Source organism: Muscardinus avellanarius (genome assembly GCF_963383645.1).
Source record: "Muscardinus avellanarius genome assembly, chromosome: 9".
Classification (NCBI taxonomy): domain Eukaryota; kingdom Metazoa; phylum Chordata; class Mammalia; order Rodentia; family Gliridae; genus Muscardinus; species Muscardinus avellanarius.
In genome coordinates this window covers 77815929-77837855 of record NC_137795.1, presented here as the reverse complement: position 1 = coordinate 77837855, position 21927 = coordinate 77815929, and the positions used below count along the sequence as shown (strand labels likewise).

General features: G+C 39.2%; 1 protein-coding gene across 5 annotated transcripts in view; it reads right to left on the bottom strand.

Annotated features, from left to right (window-relative positions):
* Positions 1-21927, bottom strand: part of ST7 (suppression of tumorigenicity 7) — a gene marked incomplete at both ends in the record, with an annotated part of 268515 nt that overhangs the window by 58935 nt on the left and 187653 nt on the right. For all 5 annotated transcript variants that reach the window (XM_080700959.1, XM_080700960.1, XM_080700962.1 and 2 more), the window contains one exon: positions 2099-2213. In XM_080700959.1, coding sequence (XP_080557085.1) covers positions 2099-2213 — 115 coding nt within the window. The remainder of the gene's footprint in view (positions 1-2098; positions 2214-21927) is intronic.

The window sequence follows — 21927 nt, the reverse complement described above, 5'->3', positions numbered from 1 at the left end:
TGGCTATGGCATTTGGGAAAGTATATTGCCACCTGATCCCATGGGCATGAGACAAGGTTTCTTTGGTATGAAAAGAGGCTTAATGTATGAGCATTGTGGCTACAAGAAAGCCCTATAGCTTAAACTCTCAAGCTTATACCACTGTTCAGTGGAACAGTGAAATTTCAGCACATAAACAGAAAAGAAAGGTGAGCTGACATGAAGGCCAAACACTCTTAACTTTGTTTACTTTAAAGTGTTATACAAATACTTTTCTCTCTTTCTAAAATCAGTTCCATGCTAGGTAGCATATATCTTATTACACAAGATGCTTATGTCTGTACAAGCAAAACGAGGCCATCACTGGCTGAGGGCTTTTAGTTTTCACCAATATGAGCAAGAATTTGAGAAAAACAAAACAAAGACAGCCCACAACGCCTCAGTTTCCCCAAATGTAGTGGATAAAAAATCCATCCCATTTCAGAGGTTCCATATGAAGAATTTTATGCCAAAGGTAAGATCCAAAGGCAGTTTGCTCTATATGTTTGATGAAGGCCTAGGAATCTGTGATGTGGATATTTTTTAAAATAAATATGCTTACTAAAAATATTTTATAAAGAAAATGATTATATAAGTAATCATTCCATAATTTCCAGTTTGCAAACACATTTATTTCAGGGAAAGAATGACTGAAATAAGGCAAAATTGTATGAAGTTCTGTAGTGATTCTAGTAGCTAGCTTATGGAAGGTAATTATGCAGGTAATCGTTATAAAATTAATTAAGTAGTGAGTTAATGGATAACAGAACTATAAACAGAAGAGTTTTTAAATATCTAGGATAGAGCTGGGCATGGTGGCACACGCTTGTAATCCCCGCGCTTGGGAGGCTGAGACAGGAGGATCGCGCATGTTCGATGTCAGCCTCCGTTGGCTTAAGAGACTGTTTCCAAATAAAAAAATATAAAATAGGTCTGGGAGTGTAGCCCGGAGGTAGAAGGCCCCTGGGTTCCATCCCCAGTACCAACAAAAATAAAAATAAAAATAAAAAAATAATAAATAAAGCCTCTAGGATAGGCCAGTTTGTTTTGGGGGGTTGTTAAGAAGAGGAAAAACATAATAAGTTCATGGGTGAGAACCAGAATGGTGAAGGGATTTTAAAGTCCATCTTGTTAACAAATGGGAATCTTCTGCTAATGAGAAAAAAATAGACATGATGTTATCTCTAAATATTTGCTGAGCTATCACATATACAAGGACTACTTTGTTTAAGTCCACTTTTTTTTCTTCTTGTTACTATGACCAAAAAACTGACTAAAGCAACTCAGAGGAGGAAAGGTTTATTTGGGCACACAATTTCAGAGGTTCAATCCTTGGTCAGCCAGTTCCAAGGTAGAAACATCATGATGGCAGGGTGTGGCTGTGGAAAGCTGCTCAGTATCCAGAAAGCAGAGAAAAAGCCAGAGGAAGAGACCAGGAAGAGTTGTAGTCCCCTAGGCCATACCCCTGTAACCTACCTTCTCCAACCATACCCTACCTGCCTTGTTACTATCAGTAACAAGCCCTTTCAAATTATTAATCCCATTAGTGGACGTAACCACTAATGGGATTAACGTCCTGATTCAATTATTTCACCTTTGAACATTTTTGTATCGCCAATACATAAGCTTTTCTGGGGAATATTCTCTATCCAAATCATAATAGTATTCCTCCCGATCATCAGCACGACCAGCAGGCAGTGGTAACAGCAAACTAACGTGGCACCATAGCAAGACGTCTAGCCTCTGGTGCTGTCCCAACAGGGCATATTCTGCCTGCAGAGAGATTCCTGACATGAGGGAACAGAGCAGAGTGTACATAACTGCCTGATGGAGAGAGAGCCAGAGGAGTCCATGAGGAATGAAGGACCAGAATGGAGCAGAGGTCACACAATGTTTCGACCACTGCTAAGCATAAAATTCTAAAATTCTAAAAAACACTTTCAAAAACTGTAGGTGAAAATTCTGTGAGAGGAGAGTTATCAAATTTCTGTGCTATTTGAAATGATCCTCCCACTTTAATCACTGGAATATATCAAGAAGAGGGGAGTTCTCAAGTGCATAGAAAGAGCCAAGGACTTACCATCATACTTTGCCAAGACTGCTTGAACATCAGCATATGCTTGTAGTTCCAGAAGGGCTTCTAAAAGATTTTCATGGATGTTAAACATACTCAGGAGAGGGAACTCCTTCATTAACTAGAAAAGAAGGAACAAAGGAATAATTAACATATTTATTATACTTTTATTGTATATATTTAAGGTATAAAATATGATGTTTAAGTGTAACATATATACAGTGAAATGATTACTAAAGTCAAACATTTTATGAAACACAAAAATTTATTTTTATTGGTGCTAGTGATGGAATACAGGGCCTCATGTATTCTATGCAAGCACACTACTACTGAGCTGCACCTCAGCCCTTTTATTTTAAGACAAAGACTCACTAAATTGCCCAGGTTGGCCTTAATCTTGAGATTCTCCTGACTCAGCCTCCTGAATAGCTGGGATTATTCAGGCATGCACCAGTGGGCCTGGCTTCTAACGCTTTTTAAAGTATAATAGACACTGAAATATAACATTTTTCTAATACAAAAGTTGAATGTAACTCCTAAAAGTATAGTTGATACTGGATTATAAGCTTTCACAATGACTGTTATTTTTAAAGCATTAAATACTTCTTTTTCCTTTTCTTTTTTTCCCTGATAATTTAGAAAAATAGCAGGTTTTGTTTTATAGATACATATGAAACCAAATACATACATACATATATATTTTATATAAATATTTTTATGTACATAAAATATAAACATTATATATATATATATGTAGTGTGTGTGTGTGTGTGTGTGTGTGTGTGTGTGTGTGTGTGTCTAGGGGAGTTCTGGGCCTTGAACCCATGATCTCATGCATGCTAGACAAGTGCTCCACCAACAAGCTACATTACTAGCCCAGACAATTGGCACGTTTATTTGTGAGAACCTGTCTCCAGTGGGAGAAAATCCAAAAGAGAGAAAGGCTTACATAAAAGCTGAAGAAGAGAACCAGGTGTGGTGGCGCACACTTATAATCCCTGCACTTGGGAGGCTGAGACAGGAGGATCTCATAGGTTCAAAGCCAGCCTCAGCTACTTAGTGAGGCTTTCAACAACTTAGACCCTGTTTCCAAATAAAATATAAAATAGGTCTGGTAATGTACCCTGGAGGTAGAAGATCCCTGGGTTTCACCCCAAGTACTGCAAAAAAAAAAAAAAAAAAAAAAAAAAAAAAACTAAAGAAGATGTCCAAGTATCTCCCAGGCTTTAATAGCTTGATCACTGGTTAGCTTGCTAAGAGAGGTTAGGGGGCAGCCAGAGAACAGAAGGGCAAGCAGGTGGGCTCTACTTTTGAGGCACCTGGTGACAAAGTTAGGGGGGAAGTAGGGAAGTAGTTAGAAAGTGACATGGATTGAGAGAAGTGTAGGTATAGATGCATTTATAGTAAAGGAGGAAGGGCACAGGTTTCTGAATGGTAGCCTCAGTAAAACAGGAGTCGAGATCATCTTTTAAGGACTTTTAAAGACAGGGGTAAAAGTGCAAACTAGTCATAGATCTGCTTAAGGAAGGAACAATGACTGAAAAGGCCATCTTGAGGACCTACAAGCTGGAGACCATGAATCTCAGGGGCTACGGTTGCCATTGTTGTGCAGTTCGCGCTCACAGTGGTCAGCAACCAGGGACAGAGCATACTGTCACATGACTAGGCTGGGCCTGGGAAGACTGAACAGGGCTCACTGGAAAGTCAAGAGGCAAGAGAGGTGAGTGATGGAAACTGAGTGAAGGAATGGCCCAAAGCTTCTAGATGAGGAAAAGAGGTCCCACGAGAGCTAAAACAAATAATACTGAACTTTTTTCGTAGCAAAATATTATCTTAGAGAAAGATAAAATCTCATCTTCAAAAAAGATAACCAAGTTCTTCATAAAGCAAAGTCATATATTTATGCTGTTCCACGTAATCACCTACATGGGTACCTGTTTTCCATTACTTGACTTCTAAGAGAGTGATAACTCTTTTTTATGTTAACATCTTTAAAGCAATTATGCTGAGAGAAGTAATACTCAAAAGCAGGCTAATCCACTGCCAGGCAAGAAATCAGTGGATACACTGCATGGACTACTTCTTCATTAAGAACATTTACCATATTGTTTTGTTTTTTAAAGCCAAGAATCATTTAGCATATCTTTAAAAATAAATAATTTTCTGCAACCCCAAAGAGCATCATATTACCAATGAAAAACACCTATCCAAATGATTATGTGTTCGGGAAGACCGACAGTCTGAAGGCCCTCGAGAGGCCTGCAGTGTTTTCACTGTTAGTAAAGAAAGTGAATAAGACGACACCACACGTTGCCGATGTTCTGTAACCAATAAAAGTATTTCTTGTTCTGCTTCACTTTGATTCTGGTTGACATCACCTTTCTTAGTTTTTTTCTAATTAAAGCTTGTTAGAATAAAAGCTCTCTGCCATTCAGCAATTGGCAACACACTAAAGACATTCTCTAAACTGCAACATTTAAACATTTATCGTTTTAGACCAACTCTTCAGGTAATGATCAGACTTCAAGGACAACAAGTCCTATTCTGTAATCTTAAAACTCAATTTCCAAATATTAGTTGCTGAAGATTAAAACCTGAGTCTTATTAAAATACATTGGGAGTAAAGTCACAACACAGAGGTCTTTTAAGCAGAACTCAAGGATGTGGGGCTGGAGCAGAGGGGCTTTGCTGGAATCTTGGGCAGAGTGTACTACATCCAAAAAACCAATTACCAGTAAAAAGATTTTAAACAAGAGCAGCAAATGTTGGAGAGGTGGCTAAGTCGTATGACAATTACAAATGTAGCTTTCCTTATTCCATAGAAACAAGAAGAAAAAGTAAAGCCTTCTGCAGGCTCCGTCAGCCTCCAAACTCTCACAAGCTCCATCTCTCCTCCCTCAGCGTGGCTCACTCTCACCATGCCATGCGAGGGCGGCTGCCCTCCCCACCATCCTCAGCCTGCAGGCCCACAGTCAGAGGTGACTCAAGGTCCTCCTGAGGACAGCCTCTGGCCCTTTTCTTGCTTGGTCCCAGCATCGCTGGACAAGCTGATGAGTTCTCCCTTGAAGCTCTTGCCTCTCTGCTTTCTCACCATCAGTCTCTTCTAGTTTTCTCATACAGAACTTGTGGCTCCTTCTCTAATTCCCCTCTTGTTTGCTACACATCCTCTTCTCACAAACACCTGAACCACTTTCTGTGTCCAGCGGCTCAGTACCACCATCATTTATGGGTGGCTCTCACATGCCAACATCCTGCTCTCACCCCTCTCCTAAGCTATGGGATCAATTTATAAACTTCCTGACAGTTCTACCTCTGCGTCCTAATGCAACACACTAAATACTGAGCTGATAACTCCCCCTTTCCTAGACCAACCCTTCAAACTTCTTCCTCCTTGGTATTTCCTATCTTGGGAAAGAGTACCATTAATCCTCTGTTTTCCTCTCCACCCAGTCCACTACTGCCACTTTAGAGTTCCCCAAAGCCCCTAAATTAATATGTAATAAGTCTTACAGCTTCTATCAAGTGCACAGAAAGCTGTATGTAACAAACACCATAAAAATCAGTATCATCTCTTCTCTGTCCTCACAGCCAATAGCTTAGGCCCTAATACGTGGCTAAACTGCTCAAATAGCCACCTTAATCTGCCTGCTCCGGGCTCACCTCTTTCCAATTCACCTTCCAGAAGGCTGTCATAGAGGTTTTTAAATAGAACTCTATCATGTTCCTGCACGACTTGATCTACCCTCTAGACCACAGATGAGGCGAGACCCAACCCAAAGAAATAGGTGTAAATACAAATTTACAAACAGGCTCTTAATCCCAACACTGTTGTGATAGTTAAAAATTTAAAATATAAGCAACTTAACATTTCAGCCATTATGAAACACTGTAGTATAAGATATAGGCATCTTTGGGGCTATTACGTGTAGTCATTAGAAGTTAAATTCTCAAATAGCTTTTAATGGCATGCCCCAGGAAATGCTGGCCTATGTAAGTTAGATTAGAAAAAGCAAAATACTCTGTATTTTGCAATAAAACCATGCTTTTCTTATGTATCTATGCACAGAAACACACTTTGTAGAAATATACTTAAATGTTTAACAGTGGTTGTTTCTAGTTGGAGGGATTTAAGATTTTTATTTCTTTTTCTATATTTTCTATATGTTCCGATTTGGGGGGGGGGGCACTGGGAACTGAACCCAGAGTCACTCTGCCTCTGAGCTACACCTCCAGCCCAATTTTATTTCTTATTTGGAAACAGCGTCTCACTATGTTGCAGAGGCTGGTTTCAAACCTGTGATCCTCCTGTCTCAGCCTCCCAAGCATTCCCCACCATGCCAGGCTCATATTAAGATATTTTTAAAAGGCTAAATGAGTGATGTGTGCATGTATGCCTCTACCATCTTGTACTCCATTGTGATATATGACAAAAATGCACCGACAAAACACTTTTTAAAAAGGCATATGCATACATTTGTTATGCTGGTTGAGGAGAGAGACTTTTTTTTTTAAGTAGACTGGCTTCTCACCAAATTCAGGATAGAATCCAAAATCCTCAGCACAATAAGTATCCCCTCATGACCAGTCTCTGTCTACTGGCCAGCCTCCTTTCTATCCACTTCACACATGCCAAACTCCAGCCACACACATCTTTCAGATCCTAGAGTTCTTCCTCCAGTTACTAGCCACTGCATTTTTACCCAAACTGTTTTCACCACCTGGAATACCTTTCCTTTCCTTTACAAGGCAGCCTGTCAAAATCACCCCACCCTCTGTAGCCCAGATCAAACGTCACCTCCTAAAGTCCCAGCATCATGGACAGTGAGAGCCAGCAGAGATCCTCCAAACACCCTCCTCACTTTACAGAGGAGCTCTTCCCACCCCGCCCACCGAAGCACAAGGAGCTGCAAGTTCAAGTGACTCAGCCCAGTTAGTGCCGGGACTATGATTCAAAGCCAGTCATCAGCACTGAGTCCAAACTGCAGCACAGCTGAGCCCCAGGCCCTGGACGGCCAAGTGCAGAACTAAACTCAGCTGCAGTCCTTACATTTCTGCTTTGCATTGTGTTTACATGAGTTCAAGAAGATAGCTGTATTAGAGATGAGAGATCCTTCTATTTGGAGTTATTTTGAAGTTAAAAAAAAAAAACTACCTGTGTTGCAACTTTTCCAAATCACTTGGCCTCCACGAGCTCTGGTTTTCTTGCTTCCTGGGTCTCAGCTCACGTGACAGCTTCTCAACTACTCAACCCACCCAGCACTACCACTTTCTATTGCTTCTATCACCTTCTGGAATCATCTTGTTTATGTGGCTGGATGTTATGTAAATTACAAACCACAAGAAAAATTTTTAAATAGTGATAACAGGGAATAATATTTTACATGGATCAGCAAACATTTCTGTAAGGACCGGAGAATAACTATTTCAGGCTTTTTCAGTCATACAGTATCTGCTGCAGCTGCTCAACAATGACTGTAGCTGGAAAGCAGCCACGGACACTATGTAAATGAATGAGCAAGGTTATGTTCCCATAAAACTTTATTTACATAACAAGGCAACAGGCGGAACTTGGCCCGTGTAGGCCTTAGTTTGCTGACCCAGGTCAATATGAGTAAGATTTACAAAACAAGTTTCACAGTGATATTGTACTTTAAAAACATAACATTTCTTAATCACAGCTGGTTTACCTAAATGTACAATAGAAAGAGAGCTTCCCTACCACCCAGGGCTCCCCCTCCGGCCTGCTTTCCTGAGGGCCGTTCATACGTGTCTCCCAGGAAGCAAACGCTGAGATATGCACTGTAGGATAAGGAGACCCTGTCCTAAACAGTGGACAGATGGACGAGATGGGGTCTGCTTGCAGGACAAGATGCTATTCAGCAGATAAAAGGGATCATTTGGCACATAACAAATCTCAATGTGGACAAAACTCAAGCAGCTCTGAGTGAACAAACACACTGTAGATAAGTATCATAAAGTATGATGTCATTTAATCAGATTTTAAAAATGCATGCAAAACTACACATAGTTTACGGGTGTATGTTATAAAAATGTATGAGAACTGAAAAGTCAAACTTGCTTGCACCTTAGAGGAATATGGTGATGGTGTAAATGGTGGTCCAAGGAAGGCTGTAGCTTATCTATATTGCTTTATTTCTATTATTTGAAAATAGGATTAAGCTGAGTGTCATGCCACAAGCTTATAATCCCAATACTTGGGAGGCTGAAACAGGAATATCAGCCTCAGTTTATTAGGTGAGACCCTCTGCAACTTAGTGAGATTTTGATTCAAATTAAGAATAAAAATAGGGCTGGGGGGTGTACCTCAGAAGTAAAATGCCCCTGGGATCAATCTTCAGTAAAAAAAAATAATAATATTAGCAAAAATTTAGAAACTTCAATTGATTATTATTAATTTAGTATATATTACTATTTATTTTAATCCCGGATAGTGTGTATAGCTATTTCTTCTATTTTATCTTTAGGTTTTTATATTTTAAAAATGTATTCCATAAAAAAAATTTTAATTAAAAAATTAAAATGTTTTCCTAGCCAGACATGGTGGTGCACTCTTGTAATCTCAATACTTAGGAGGCTGAAACAGGAAGATTGCAGGTTCACAGCCAGCCTCAGCTACTTAGTGAGGCCTTCTGCAATTTAGTGAGACCCTGTTTCAAAATAAAAAATAAAAAATAAAAAATAGGGCTGGGGGTGTAGCTGAGAGGTAGAATGCTCCCGGATTCAATCCCCAGTACTGGGAGAAAGAAAGAAAGAAAGAAAGAAAGAAAGAAAGAAAGAAAGAAAGAAAGAAAGAAAGAAAGAAAGTCTTCCTCAAAAATAGAAAGTTTATAAGATATATTTAAGAGATACACTTCAGGTGTGATTCCTTTCTTCAGGGCATGCAGAGATAAGATTTTCATTACACCTTGATTTGTTTTGCTTCCTAGTAGACTTCTTTCTTTCTTTCTTTCTTTCTTTCTTTCTTTCTTTCTTTCTTTCTTTCTTTCTTTCTTTCTTTCTTTCTTTCTTCTCTTTCACAGTACTGGGGATTTAACCCAGGGGCATTTTACAACCAAGCTATACCCCCAATGCTATTTTATTTCTTACTTGGAAACAAGATCTCACAAAGTTGTTGTGGCTGTCCTCAATCCTGCCATCCTCCTGTCTCAGCCTCCCAAGTACTGGGATTATAGGTGTGTGCCACCATGCCTGGCTCCCCAATTGCCTTTTGAGGCAAAATTATTTCTTCCCATTTGGTATTTGACTCTAGCTCCTTAGGTGCTAGAGTATTTGCTGGTGTCTAAATAAAAGTGTCACCAACTAAACAACATTTAGAGAATCCCCCCCAAAAATAATTTGATCCAACAGATTTTTATATACTGCATATAAAATCTATAATGATACAAATAGTTAACCTCACATGAATCACAGCTGACAGCCCCACCTCTTCATTCTCCAACTGGGTTCCAGAAAGAGGTTTAGTATAGATGTAGCATGAGTAAAGATTATCATTTCATCCTGAAGGCTGCTTCAGAGTTTAACTAACTATAAGGTAAGAGTTGGGGCTGGGGGTAGGCTGAGAAAGACTACCTCATAAAATATTTTGTCATAAAAATTTGATTTTGCTTCTTCTCTAAAATAACATCAATGCTATGACACACACACACAGTTCATTGTTTTCCAAATAAAATGGAAGATAAATCGATATCTAGACAGACAGGAGAGGATTCATCGTGGGAGAGGAAGTACAGTTTGCAAGTCAAGAGCACGACCACCTTTGCAATCATAAAGATGTGGGTCAACATTCGGGAATTTCTGGGCCCTTCATGAGCTCATTCTTCTCATCAGCAAGAGAAGGATAACGCCTAGTTAACCGTGCACATGTAGTCCCCACCTGGGCACAGTATGGGGGTCATTATTCTTACATGATGTTGACATAGGTATGCTGCATTTTCGAAGTACTGTTTGTTTTGTTATGGTGTAACTAGTTTCCTTTTTTTAGTTGCACAATACCACATAGCATATCTGGTTTTATTTATTTAAAAATAATGTACAAAAAATGACTTGGTGACACAATTAGCTTTCCTGTTATGAAAAGACCACAGCTCCCATCATATCAAGCTTGAATGAGAGCATATGATAAGTACAGAGGCCTGTTTTCTATAAACTAAGTCATTCTGAATAAATCTTTAAACTCACTCACTATCTAGCATAGTTCTGTTTATTTATTGCTCGCTATCTTCTCCACACTGGTAATTGCTTTCTCATGGCAGCAAGAAATTTATATGCCCTGTTTTGCCCAAATATTACAGTTTACGTGGAATGAAAATACTAACTCTCCTATAATTCCTCTAATACCTATGGGGGAGAACATGGGATGGGCCAAGGATAGAATTTCAGTTTCAATTTTACATCATCTGGCTATTGTCAGTTCAAGTTTATTTCAATGGGAGAATTTGGGGCACTTGTGAGGTTAACATTTATGAGCTCAAGTGGGGAAAAAAAGGAGAGTTAATTCACTGGATTTCAAATACTCTATGGACATAATTCAGAACTACAGTTTGTATGCTTTTTCTCAGTTGACTTACAGAATGAAAACAACAGTTTAAACCTTTCAAGTTTGATTTGTATCTATTTAAACATCTTATTAATTTAGCTATCCATGTATTGTTCCTTGAGTGAGAAAAGCAATGGGAAAATTCTTACATATTTTAAGGCAGAGGTAATTAAAAGAGAACCTTAGCCAGATTCCTACTGAGGTCAATGCAAACTTAGCCTAATTAAAGTTTATAGAATTTGGCCTGTATTATATTCAAACAGCAGATACTATTTTGTTATAGTTGCAAGTTTGACATTATTTAATTATAGTTTCAAATAAAGGCATAAATAGAAAATAGAAAAGACACTCTATATTGCATGGTTATTATTTTGTCAGTGATTCTTACCAACACTATGGCTAGGAAAGGGAAGAATGAATTGTTTATATTAGAATCCTCAGAGGCCCATGAGAGTTCCCTTTACACAGATCACAATAAAAAGCAGCCTTGAGAAGCTTAAGCGTACACTAATAAGAAAATGTCATTTTCAGAATGATTTCAAAGGCAAATATTAAGCCACATCTATTGAAAAGTAACACAGTCAATACATGATGTGCATGGACAGTTAGTTGAATCACCATCCAACTAGTTCTTTAGTGGCTGACCTATCGTGTAAATGTGCCCCTCACTGAGAACTAAAGAGAACATAACAGCTGCAGGCCTGATAATGATCCGCCAATGACAGTTTCATATCTCCCCCAAACTCAAAGAGCTAGAAGATTATCTCAATAAGTATCTATTTTCCCTGTCAAAATTATGCTCCATTCATTCCAGAGAGGGAACTTTCTTTTAAAATTGCAGTGAACAAGATAAGCTCTGAGTATACAGAGCTCCTAGCAAAAAATACCTTCAGCATGAAACTTTCTCTTTTATTTTTTCCTTAGTTGGCTAAAGATAAAACAAGTACAAGCCCAGGCAAAACTAAGACACTTGCAGATTCTCTTCCTCAACCTCTGTACTACTCAGTGACAGTTATTTACCTTGCTTTTAGACAGCTAAGAATTTTCCTATCCAAAATCAGCGGTCTGATAGCACCATTGTTTATGCTGTGAAAGAGGAAATTTCCCCATTCCAAAGTCTATGGTAAACACATTTGAAGGAACCCCAAAGGTGAAGCTGTTGGGGGGGAAAGAAAGACATGGCGTTCATACTGTCTTGAGGAAGAGAATGACTGATACTCTCTTCAATGCTGACAGGTAATAATTTTGAGTAAAATATTTCTTTCTCGTTCTAAACAGCTTAAAGTACAGTTCTGCTCCAGCCCTGAGAACAAACCTGGACAACTCAAGGCACATTTGAATGGCTTGGAAGCAGGCCCATGGATAAGAGGACCATGAGCATCCTTTCCTCTGTGATGACATGACATTGTTCTCTTGTTCTAGGAGTGGCCTCAACAAGCAGTGAAACACACTGGCCAACAATTACTGTCAGAAAGGATTTTTCATGCCAAAACCACAATCACTGTGCTTGGCAGACACCCTTCCACATTCACAGGGGTAATGGTAAATAAGGCAATGCAGGAGATTAACGCATTTGGTTATCTAGGGTAGAATTAACAAATATTCTGGCAGGCATGTCACAACAGGATCACACAAAAGTGAGCTAGAATGGAAGGTTCTTTTAGGGCAATAGGCAGAAGATCGGTACCGCAACCTGTGCCATTTGCCCACCTCTGTAGTCACTCTGCCTTCCTGTGTGCGCCTTCCTCCCGAATCTTTCCACGTAACCCTTCTAGACCTGTGTCTATGATTACACGATCCCAGCACGTTCATATACTACTTATAGAAAGCCAGTTGGCTTTACCGTCTTCTTTTGGAGCTGTTAATTTCTCACACAAACCTTTCCTAGTTCTCCAAGCATAGCCATACTACTACTGCTCAGCCACTGGGCAGAGAAGTCCCTGCTCCCTGGGAGCTCCTGTTGTAATGCTACATTACCTGTTACAATTCTTTGACCTTGTTTTCTGCCTGGTAAAAAAAACTTTCCATGCTAAAGCTTGTCTTAATACCCAGTTCCATTTTCTTGCCCTTGGCCTCAAGACCTACCCTCAATGTAGATTATTTTAGTTCATGTGAATTTCTTATCTAATGATCTAGAGAGGTTCTTCTTTAAAAAAGACCCTTTCTCCACTGTAATTAAGCAGCTCATGACACTATTCATCTAAAATTCAAACTTGCAATGCTCTGAAAGTATGCACTGCTCTTTAGCTACCTTATACCATTATTCCTGCGTAAACTGGCCCTGTAATTTCACTGAGACAACCAAAGCCTGGTCTTCTTTTTTTTTTTTCCTTTTTGTCTCTGTCTTTCTCAGGTCACTCCCACTCCTCTTAAAATTCTTCTTTTAGCTCTGGTGATATGACACTCTCCTGGTTTTACTCTTAGCTTTCCAGCTGTGCTTTCTCAGAAGTCAAGGGATGCTTCGCCTCTACCCAGTGAGATAATCTGGAGACAACTGGAACTCACTTCTTAACTTTCTCTCCTCTATTTCTCTGCATACATGATCACACATACCATATATGTTGATAAGTCCTATACTTCTCACTCATGAATTCTAGATCTAATTGCTATTCTAAAATCTCCACCTAAAAGTATAGCAAGTACCTAAAAAAAATATGACTTATATGTAACTCCTGCTTTACCATTAAAATTCATCTCTTCCCTAGTTGTTCTTCCTGCAGTAAGTACAACTACCACCAAGTTGAACAGGCTGAAACACACAGCCCATGTCTAGGTTTTCCTTGATTACACTATTTCTTTTTTTCTACATCCAATCTATTTAGCTTTTCATTATTCAAATAATTATTGATCGACTACTGTATATTGGGCACTATTCTCCTGGGATATGGTAATAAACAGATTAAAAAGGTTTTGCCCTCCTGAAAATAAAATTCTAGTGAAATAAAACAACCGAAACGTATATGTAATATACACAGATTGTCAGCCAGGTCTGGTGGCACAAGCCTGTAATCCCAGCACAGGGGTGGCTGAGATAGAAGAATCATTGGGTTGAGGACAGCCTCAGCAACTCAGTGAGACCCTATTTTAAAACAAAAAGGTGCTGGGAGGCACAGCTTGAAGGCAAGATACCATGGAGTTCGAGCCCCAGTACCAAAGGGGAAAAAAAGCATATGGACATATGGACTCTCATTGGTTATGTTTTGAGGAGAATAAATATGACAGTGAAGAATGAAGGGCATTGGGGGATGGTGGTGTAGTACAGATGGATGCAAATTTAAATAGACCAATGAGGAAAGGTAAGATTGCAGAGGTGATGGACCAGCAGGAACCAAAGGGAGTGAGGATATCTGGAGGAGTATTCTAGGAAAATGACCCAGCAAGTGCAGAAGGGGATGTGTAGGGCCTACTGGCCACCTTTAGAGCTTGACTCTTGAGTGTGATGAGTGGTGACTGCAAGGCTCTAAGTCAAAGAACAGTATTATCTAACACATGTCTCAAATGACTATATTCTAGCAAGCACTTGGATTGTAGATGCAATGGGACAGGACGAGAAGCAGTTAGGCCAGTAGAAAGCTAGTATTAGAATCCAAAAGAGGGATGATGATGGTTTCGACCAAGGGGAGGGTCTGTGAAGGGGACTGGTGGGAGGTGGAGTAGGGAGGAGGAAGACTTGATGAAGGAGCAATTCAAACAATCCTGTGTTCATTGGCGAAGCTAACAATACTGTTAGATTCTAGGGAAGCTTCAAATAAAAACTCATGAAATTGAAAGCAACTTGGCAAGGCACTTTACTTCTGTGCAGACAGGTGTGCAACTAACAAAAAGTCTGGTAAGCAAGCACACTGGCTGGGCAGTCCACTTGGCTTTTGTCCCTAATGTGATTTTGCCCCTTTCCCTTATTGATGAGGGCTTGGGTTCACAACTCTGTGGTTGGCTCCTTTCTATGATAGGCAGTAACTTTAAAACAAAGTTTAACATTCTGAGAGATTCCTGATCAACCAAAAGTCATATGAGCTAAGATGGTTGGCATTCTGAAAGACGCAGGTCAGCTGAAGGTCATATGTGCCAAGGTGACTGACACTCAGGAAGCTTCAGGGAGTGAAGCATACACACTCATGTATGGTTACAAAATGAATACCTAAGCTACAGTTATACTATGGAAAGAATTACACTTCTATGCAATTTGCTACTTCAATAGAAAAGACTGTCTTTATTCCTCACAACACCAATTTCAGTACTATGAATAGACAATCCTTTGCCAACATCAATAAGGGAAAAGAAAAGGAGGCAAAGAAAGTACAAAGTAAAAAAGAAAAAAAACTACAGGGTATTTTTTAATTATGAAAGGACATCACAAAAAGCTATATATAATGAATTTCAAATATATTCAAAGAGAGCAAACATAGATTGTTTAAAAGTGGGCATAATTTTGTATAGCTGATGAGAATTTAAACAAGAATAGAGAGCTATTCTGAGTGAAATGGTGGGACACACTGAAATCAAGCAAGAATATAGCAATCTGAATATCCAGCAATTTCATACCTAGTTATACACCCCACTGAAAGCTTCTCACATGCAAATATAGATGTCCCTTACAGCTCTGTAGAGATAAAGGAAAGCTGGAAGCAACCTGAGTCCTTCGCTAAAGAAAAGGTCAAGTGAAACAGAGGAAGAGCATAACATGGAATCTGATGAGCAGCCAGAGCCATAAACTAGACAGGAGAGGTGCATAGAGCAAAAATGCACAGACCTGAAAAGCAGTGCTGAATATAAAGGGTAAAGTAAATTTATAGACATGGATGCAAAGTGTGCGCATCCCAGTATATCATATATTTTGCAAGGTGGATTCTCAGAAATCAATGAGGTTTCATCTTCCTGGAGCTATAAAAGCAAGTGGTAATATAATGAAAGTTCCTCACTACCTGTTTTAGAAGGGGACCCTACCAATTTAAGATGTCCTATTACTTTCCTTCCATTTAATGGTTCCCTTACCTCAATAATGCCCAAAATTCTTATGTTCCAGGAAAATGTCAAAAAGCCATTATTTATGGTGAAAATGTATGATGTTTTCTCAAATGTAACACACTCAAAACTGAATTATTAACCTTTTCTCAAAACAAAACCTTTCACTGCTGGCTTCTACATCGTAGCTGACGGGAACCCCTTTCTTTCAAAGGCAAAATCCTTATAATCATCCTGATTTTCTTTACCCCACACTGCACATTTGGCTGATTACAAATTTTGTTGGTCCTAACTTGAAAATATATGAAGAAACTGATGACTTTCCACTCACTACCTCCTCTGCTACCACTGTGGCCTGAGCCATTATGGTCTCTCACCAATATTTACACGAGTCTTCTGATTGGCCTCCTGGCTCTTCCCTTGCCACACTGCCACCTGTAAAAACTGTCTTGTCCTATCAACGTGCTCAAAACCTTGCAGAGTTCCCCATTTCACCGAGGGTAAAGGGTAAAGTCCTTGCTATGATGCACAAATCCTACCCTATCTCTAACCTGCCACCCCTCCTGGGCTTACTCTGCTGTGCCCACCCCAGGGCTCCTTTGCTGTCAGTGAACACTCCAGGCATACCCCTGCCTCAGAGTCTCCCAGTGCAGATCACATTCCAGCTTCCACACCTCCGTCAGTCCTTGGTTAAATGTCATGTCTCACATTATACACATTATACGTATCCATCATCTATTTAAAATTGGCTTCCACGCCGGGCGTGGTGGCGCACACTTGTAATCCCCACGCTTGGGAGGTGGAGACAGGAGGATCGCGCAAGTTCAAAGCCAGCCTCGCTGGCTTCAGAGACCCTGTTTTCAAATAAAAATATGAAATAGGTCTGGGAATGTAGCCTGGAGGTAGAAGGGTTTTTCAAAACCCCAGTACCACCAAAAAAAAAAAAAAAAAAAAAGAAGAAGAAGAAGAAGAAGAAGAATTGGCTTCCCTGGCCTCTTGATTCTCTGCCTACTGGCTTTTCTAATCCTTATTCTGCTCTACTTTTTCTTGTTTTCCACAGCATTTCTCACTTTTTAAAGCATCATAAAAATATATACTTAAATATATACTTATTTATTATTTTTTGTCTCTCCTCTCTGATAGAATGTAAGCTGAGTAAGGTCCTTAATTTTGTTCACTGATTTTACCAACTACCCAGAACAGGAATTAATATGGAGTGAATATTTCATACTTTTGATAAAGAGTGAATGGATGAATGATGAATGGTTTAAGGCAAGGTGAGTAAAGCAAATTCAGGGCTGTAGGAGAGAAAACATGTGGAATCAGAAGCATAGTGGGCCTGGCTTCAGCCACTGAATGAAACCAAGACGGAATTATGGGAAGACAAAATGCAGAACATCAGAAATGCAGAAGAGCTGTAATTACCATTGAGAGACAGAAGGCATACAGGAAATACGCTGAATTGGTCTCCTAGATTCAGGCATCAGGACAGGCCTGGTCATGGGCCACTGAAAGCCCTACTAAGCAGAGACCACTACTCACCACACTGAAAACTCCTGACAGTGAGGCCCAGGCAGTCAATCACATAGATATTACGATGCAAGAGACTTTCAGGTAAATGATAACACCTAATGGCACAGAAAATAACACTGTTTCTAGCTAACACTCTCATATACCTTGGGGTTTTTTCTTTAACTCTTATTGATTGGTATGTATATTAAATACACAGTATAATTCAGTTAACACCATGGTTATTATTTGCTTTCATTAGACACTTTTCCTCTCCATATGATACACTATTTGCCAATAATATACTCAAAATACCAGGAAAATCATAATAAAAAAGGGGGGCAGAAGCTGGGCATGGTGGTGCAGGCCTGTAATCTCAGTACTTGGGATACTGAGACAAGAGAAATTGCAGGTAGGAGGCCAGCCTCAGGAACGTAGCAAGGCCCTCCACAATTCAGTAAGACCTTGTTTTCAAAATAAATAATGAGAGGGACTTCCGGGAAGATGGCGACCGAGAAAAGCGGGGATTAAGAGCCCTGCTAACAACAAATCTCCATTACCACAAAATCAGCGCCTTTCATAGCCAGAAAACACCATCACCAGTGAAACAAAAAATCACCAGGCTCCAGAGAGAAAGCGGACTGAGAACAGAGCCACAGAGGAGATAAACCGGCCTCGTGCCCAAGGACGCTGCAGACGCGGTAGCAGCGCCATCCTGCTGGCGGCAGCGGGGAGTTCACCGGACAGCTACAGCAAGCCGAGGTGAGCCACTGCAGAACAGCCAGGCGGGATTTCTCCGCGCAGAGAGCATCTAAAGCTCCCAGTGGCCGAGCTCAGCACACGCTGCAGGGATTCAGAGTAGAAATCAAAATCAAGAAGAAAAACGCCAGCCCCATAGCCGAGGGCGTAGCAGCGGCGCCATATTGCCACTGGCGGCAGCAGCAGCGAATTCAGCGAGGCCAGTACAGCCACATCTGCGTACTCAAGAACAGTGAGTCAAATTGCGGGCCACAGAGGAGAAATCCCAGTACTGTACTCCCTGGGACTTGACCCAGTGGGAGAGGGGCGGTGGCAGAGATATCACACCATAGGAGAACGTGCAACCTGGCACCCCCCACAGTCTAAAGCAGCCTCTATCGACTCTCTGGGTCGGAGACTCTGTGATACAACCCAGTAAAGGAGTAGTGGGGTCCGAGATACTACTGACTCGAGATCCAGAACACCTTAAGGGAAGTCATAGTGACCCAAGGGAAGAATCCAGAGAAGGCACAAACATCGGAAATCATGGGAAAGAGGAATAATACTGGAGCAATGAATGCCCACAACCCCACAACATCAGAACCCGATAAAACAGAAAATCAGAGATTTCTAGAAGATCAAATCAGGAAAATAACTGTAGAAATAATAGAGGTGCTTCGAAAAGAACTCAGAGAGAGCCAAAAAGAGATAAAGGATGCAATTAATGAAGTAAAGGCCTCAATTCAAAGCACAAACAACCGATTAGAACACATGGAGAACAGAATCTCGCTCTTAGAAGATGAGCAATCCAAAAATGAACTCATAGTTTCTAATCTAGGAAAAAATATCCGACAGCAGGAATCTGATATTGAAGAAATATTGGCCCATTTTAAGAGAGCTAACCTAAGAATAATTGGAATAGAGGAGGGAAAAGAAAGTGAAACCAAAGGGATCAACAATTTCTTCAAGGAAGTAATAGCAGAAAATTTTCCAAACATAGAGCAAGAGGTTGATACAAAGGTCCAGGAAACTTATAGAACTCCCTTTAGACAGGATCGGAGAAGAGGATCCCCACGCCACATAATAGTCAAAATGACCAATGTGGAAGCCAAGCAGAGAATCTTAAAGGCAACAAAAGCAAAGGGCCAAGTGACATTCAGAGGCAAACCAATTAGAATCACTCCAGACTTCCCAAACCAAGTCATGAGAGCCAGAAGGGCTTGGAGTAACATATTCCAAACTCTGAAAGAAAACAACTTCCAGCCAAAAATTTCCTACCCAGCAAAACTTTCTATCAAATTAGATGGAGAAATAAGAAGCTTCCATGACAAACAGAAACTGAAGGAATTTATGTCTTCAAAACCAGCACTAGAGAAAATACTCAAAGAGATTAACTACAAAGAAGAAATAGGTAACACACACCAGAACCAGAGAAACAAGAGTTTCCATCCAACAAACAATTAAGATTGGTTATCTGTGGAGATTCATTATTTATGTTAGTCTTTTACCTATCTCTAAATGGTATTGTTTGCCTTTATTGTTGTTAATTTTTAGGATTTCTAGTTGGAATATTAATATACCTTCAGATATAGCAATTGGAAATATTTTATCCCATTCTATTAGTAACTGTTAACTCTGTTTACATTGTCTTTGGATATACAATTTTTTTATTTTTTATTTTTTAGGGAGTCTGTATACTCCTCCGTTGCCTGTGTCATTGAAATCATAACCAAGAAATCACTGCCAATTTCAATGTTGTGAGGTTTTATGACCCAGATTTTCTCCTAAAAGTTTATAGTCTTATTTCCATGTAATTATTATTTTTTAACAATATTTAGTTAAAAGATTATCATTTCCACCACCAAATGTTCTTGGAAACCTTGTCAAAAATAACTTGACAATATAAGGAAGAATTTAGCTCTAGGCTTTTATTTAACTCCAATGGTTTATATATCTGCCTTTAGAATAGTACTACACTGTTTCAATTATTGTAGCTTTATATGGTTTGAAATCAGAAAATATATATCTTCTAGCTTTGTTCTTTTTCAAGATCGTTTTGGGTACCTAGACTCCATATTCCATATTAGGATAGATTTTTTTCTGAAAAATAAATATATAAATATATGATAGTTTCACCTAAAAAATAGAAAAAAATATTCTCTGGTAAGAAAGAAAGCAAAAAGAAATATTGAAATGTTATCTTTAAGTCATCAAAAGCTTGGTATCAGACAAATGAAACTGTTATGTGAGATTATCATTTTTAATTTTAGATAAATTGCCATAATACTAGATGTCAACTACTAAGCCAAGCATGGGAGGGAGGGATGGGGAGAGAATGGGGTGGGGATTGGGTGGGGGCTGACTGGGAAAAGTGTGCATGTATGTCTACAAAAGTATGTATCCTACTATGATGTATGAATACAGTGCACCAATAAAAAAAAACATACAAAAAAAAAAAACAAAAAAAAAAACAAAATAAATAATGAAATATGGCTGAGGGTGTAGCTTGGAGATAAAATGTCTATGGGTCCCAGTGCCCCCCAACACACCCAGGCAGAGAGGTTCACTTAAAGTCTAACTTTGAAAATCGATGAGTTCTTATATGTGCAATATTTGCTTTCAAGAAACATATTAAAGGCAACTCTTCCCACATCCCATCCTCAAGTAATGGTACTTTACTTCCTTAAAAAGCCAATTTAAAAAACTTCTAAACCAAGTCATCGAATAAGTTATCCATAAAATTCATTACATTTTTAAGGAAAGAAACATGAAATATTGAACCCAAAAGAAATAATGTGACCTTTGGAATGGAAAGGTAGAAAGAAGGAACAAAACTAGAAACTTAAAAAATAAAAAAAAGAGATAAAAGGGTATAGAAATTAGCCTTCAAAATATTCATTTAGAGTTCTTCTTCCTAACACTAAAAATCTCTGGATTTTTACAATAAAAGCAAGATTTCTATTGCAAAATGTTGCCTGCAGCATGTTTTACAAATGGTCTTGGAAGGCTGTACTTCCTCTCTTCTACAAATCATTGATTTTGTAAAGATTTTCACTCATGAAAATAAGTAGGAATCTTGTAAGTCAGCAGTCTTTACTGCTTGAAATGCTTTAATTAGTCCTAGAGGTGTATATTTTCTAAAGTATGTTTTCACTAGAAGCGCTCCTTTTCACAAATTATTTAAAGGGCATCCTCAATTAACACTATTAAGCTAATTCCCAAAGGTCAATCACTCACACCCCAGGATACCTCTAACACCCTGAAAGGGATATAAAATAAACATCTATAATAATTTTTAAGTGAAACTCATTTTAATTTATATTAATTTGAACAAATACTACCATTTTTAGGCAGGTAGAAAATTAGAATTAAACCAATAACAAAGAGGTATCATAATCAGCAGGAAACTGGGAATTAAAGGTCACAAGTGCAAAGCATTAACTGGGAATTTGCATGGCATTCTGCAGATTTACCGACTCACGTATTTTATTGACCGCCTCTGTCAACATGATATTGTTTTGTGTGCTATGAGGAACACGCAGCAAAAACATGGTACCTGCATCCAAGAAGCTCCAAAACTACTGAACCTTAGTTACCCTTTCAAAAATTGGCTAAAAAAAATCATTCTCTATGCTCATCCAGCCCTTTTTGTATGTATACGTACTACACAAATAAGTGATTTAAGATTTTTAAAAATGAGAATAAAGATAAAATAAATGTGAAAAGATGTCAAGGAAAATCATTTCAAAACTTGTTTTCTTGAGTAAAGGCGCTCACACATCTGCATCTTTGCGAAAGATGCTCAGAAATTGAGCATCCCTGTGAAGGCAATTTCTCTCATGGATCAAATGTTAAGGACTAGCCGGGTGTGGTGGCGCACTCTTATAATCCCCGCGCTTGGGAGGCAGAGACAGGAGAATCGTGCAGGTTCGAAGCCAGCCGCGCGCGCTGGCTTAGGAGACCCTGTTTCCAAATAAAAATGTAAAAATAGGTCTGGGAGTGTAGCCCGGAGGTAGAAGGGCTTCCAGGAACCCCAGTACCACCAAAAAAAAAAAAAAAAAAAAAATGT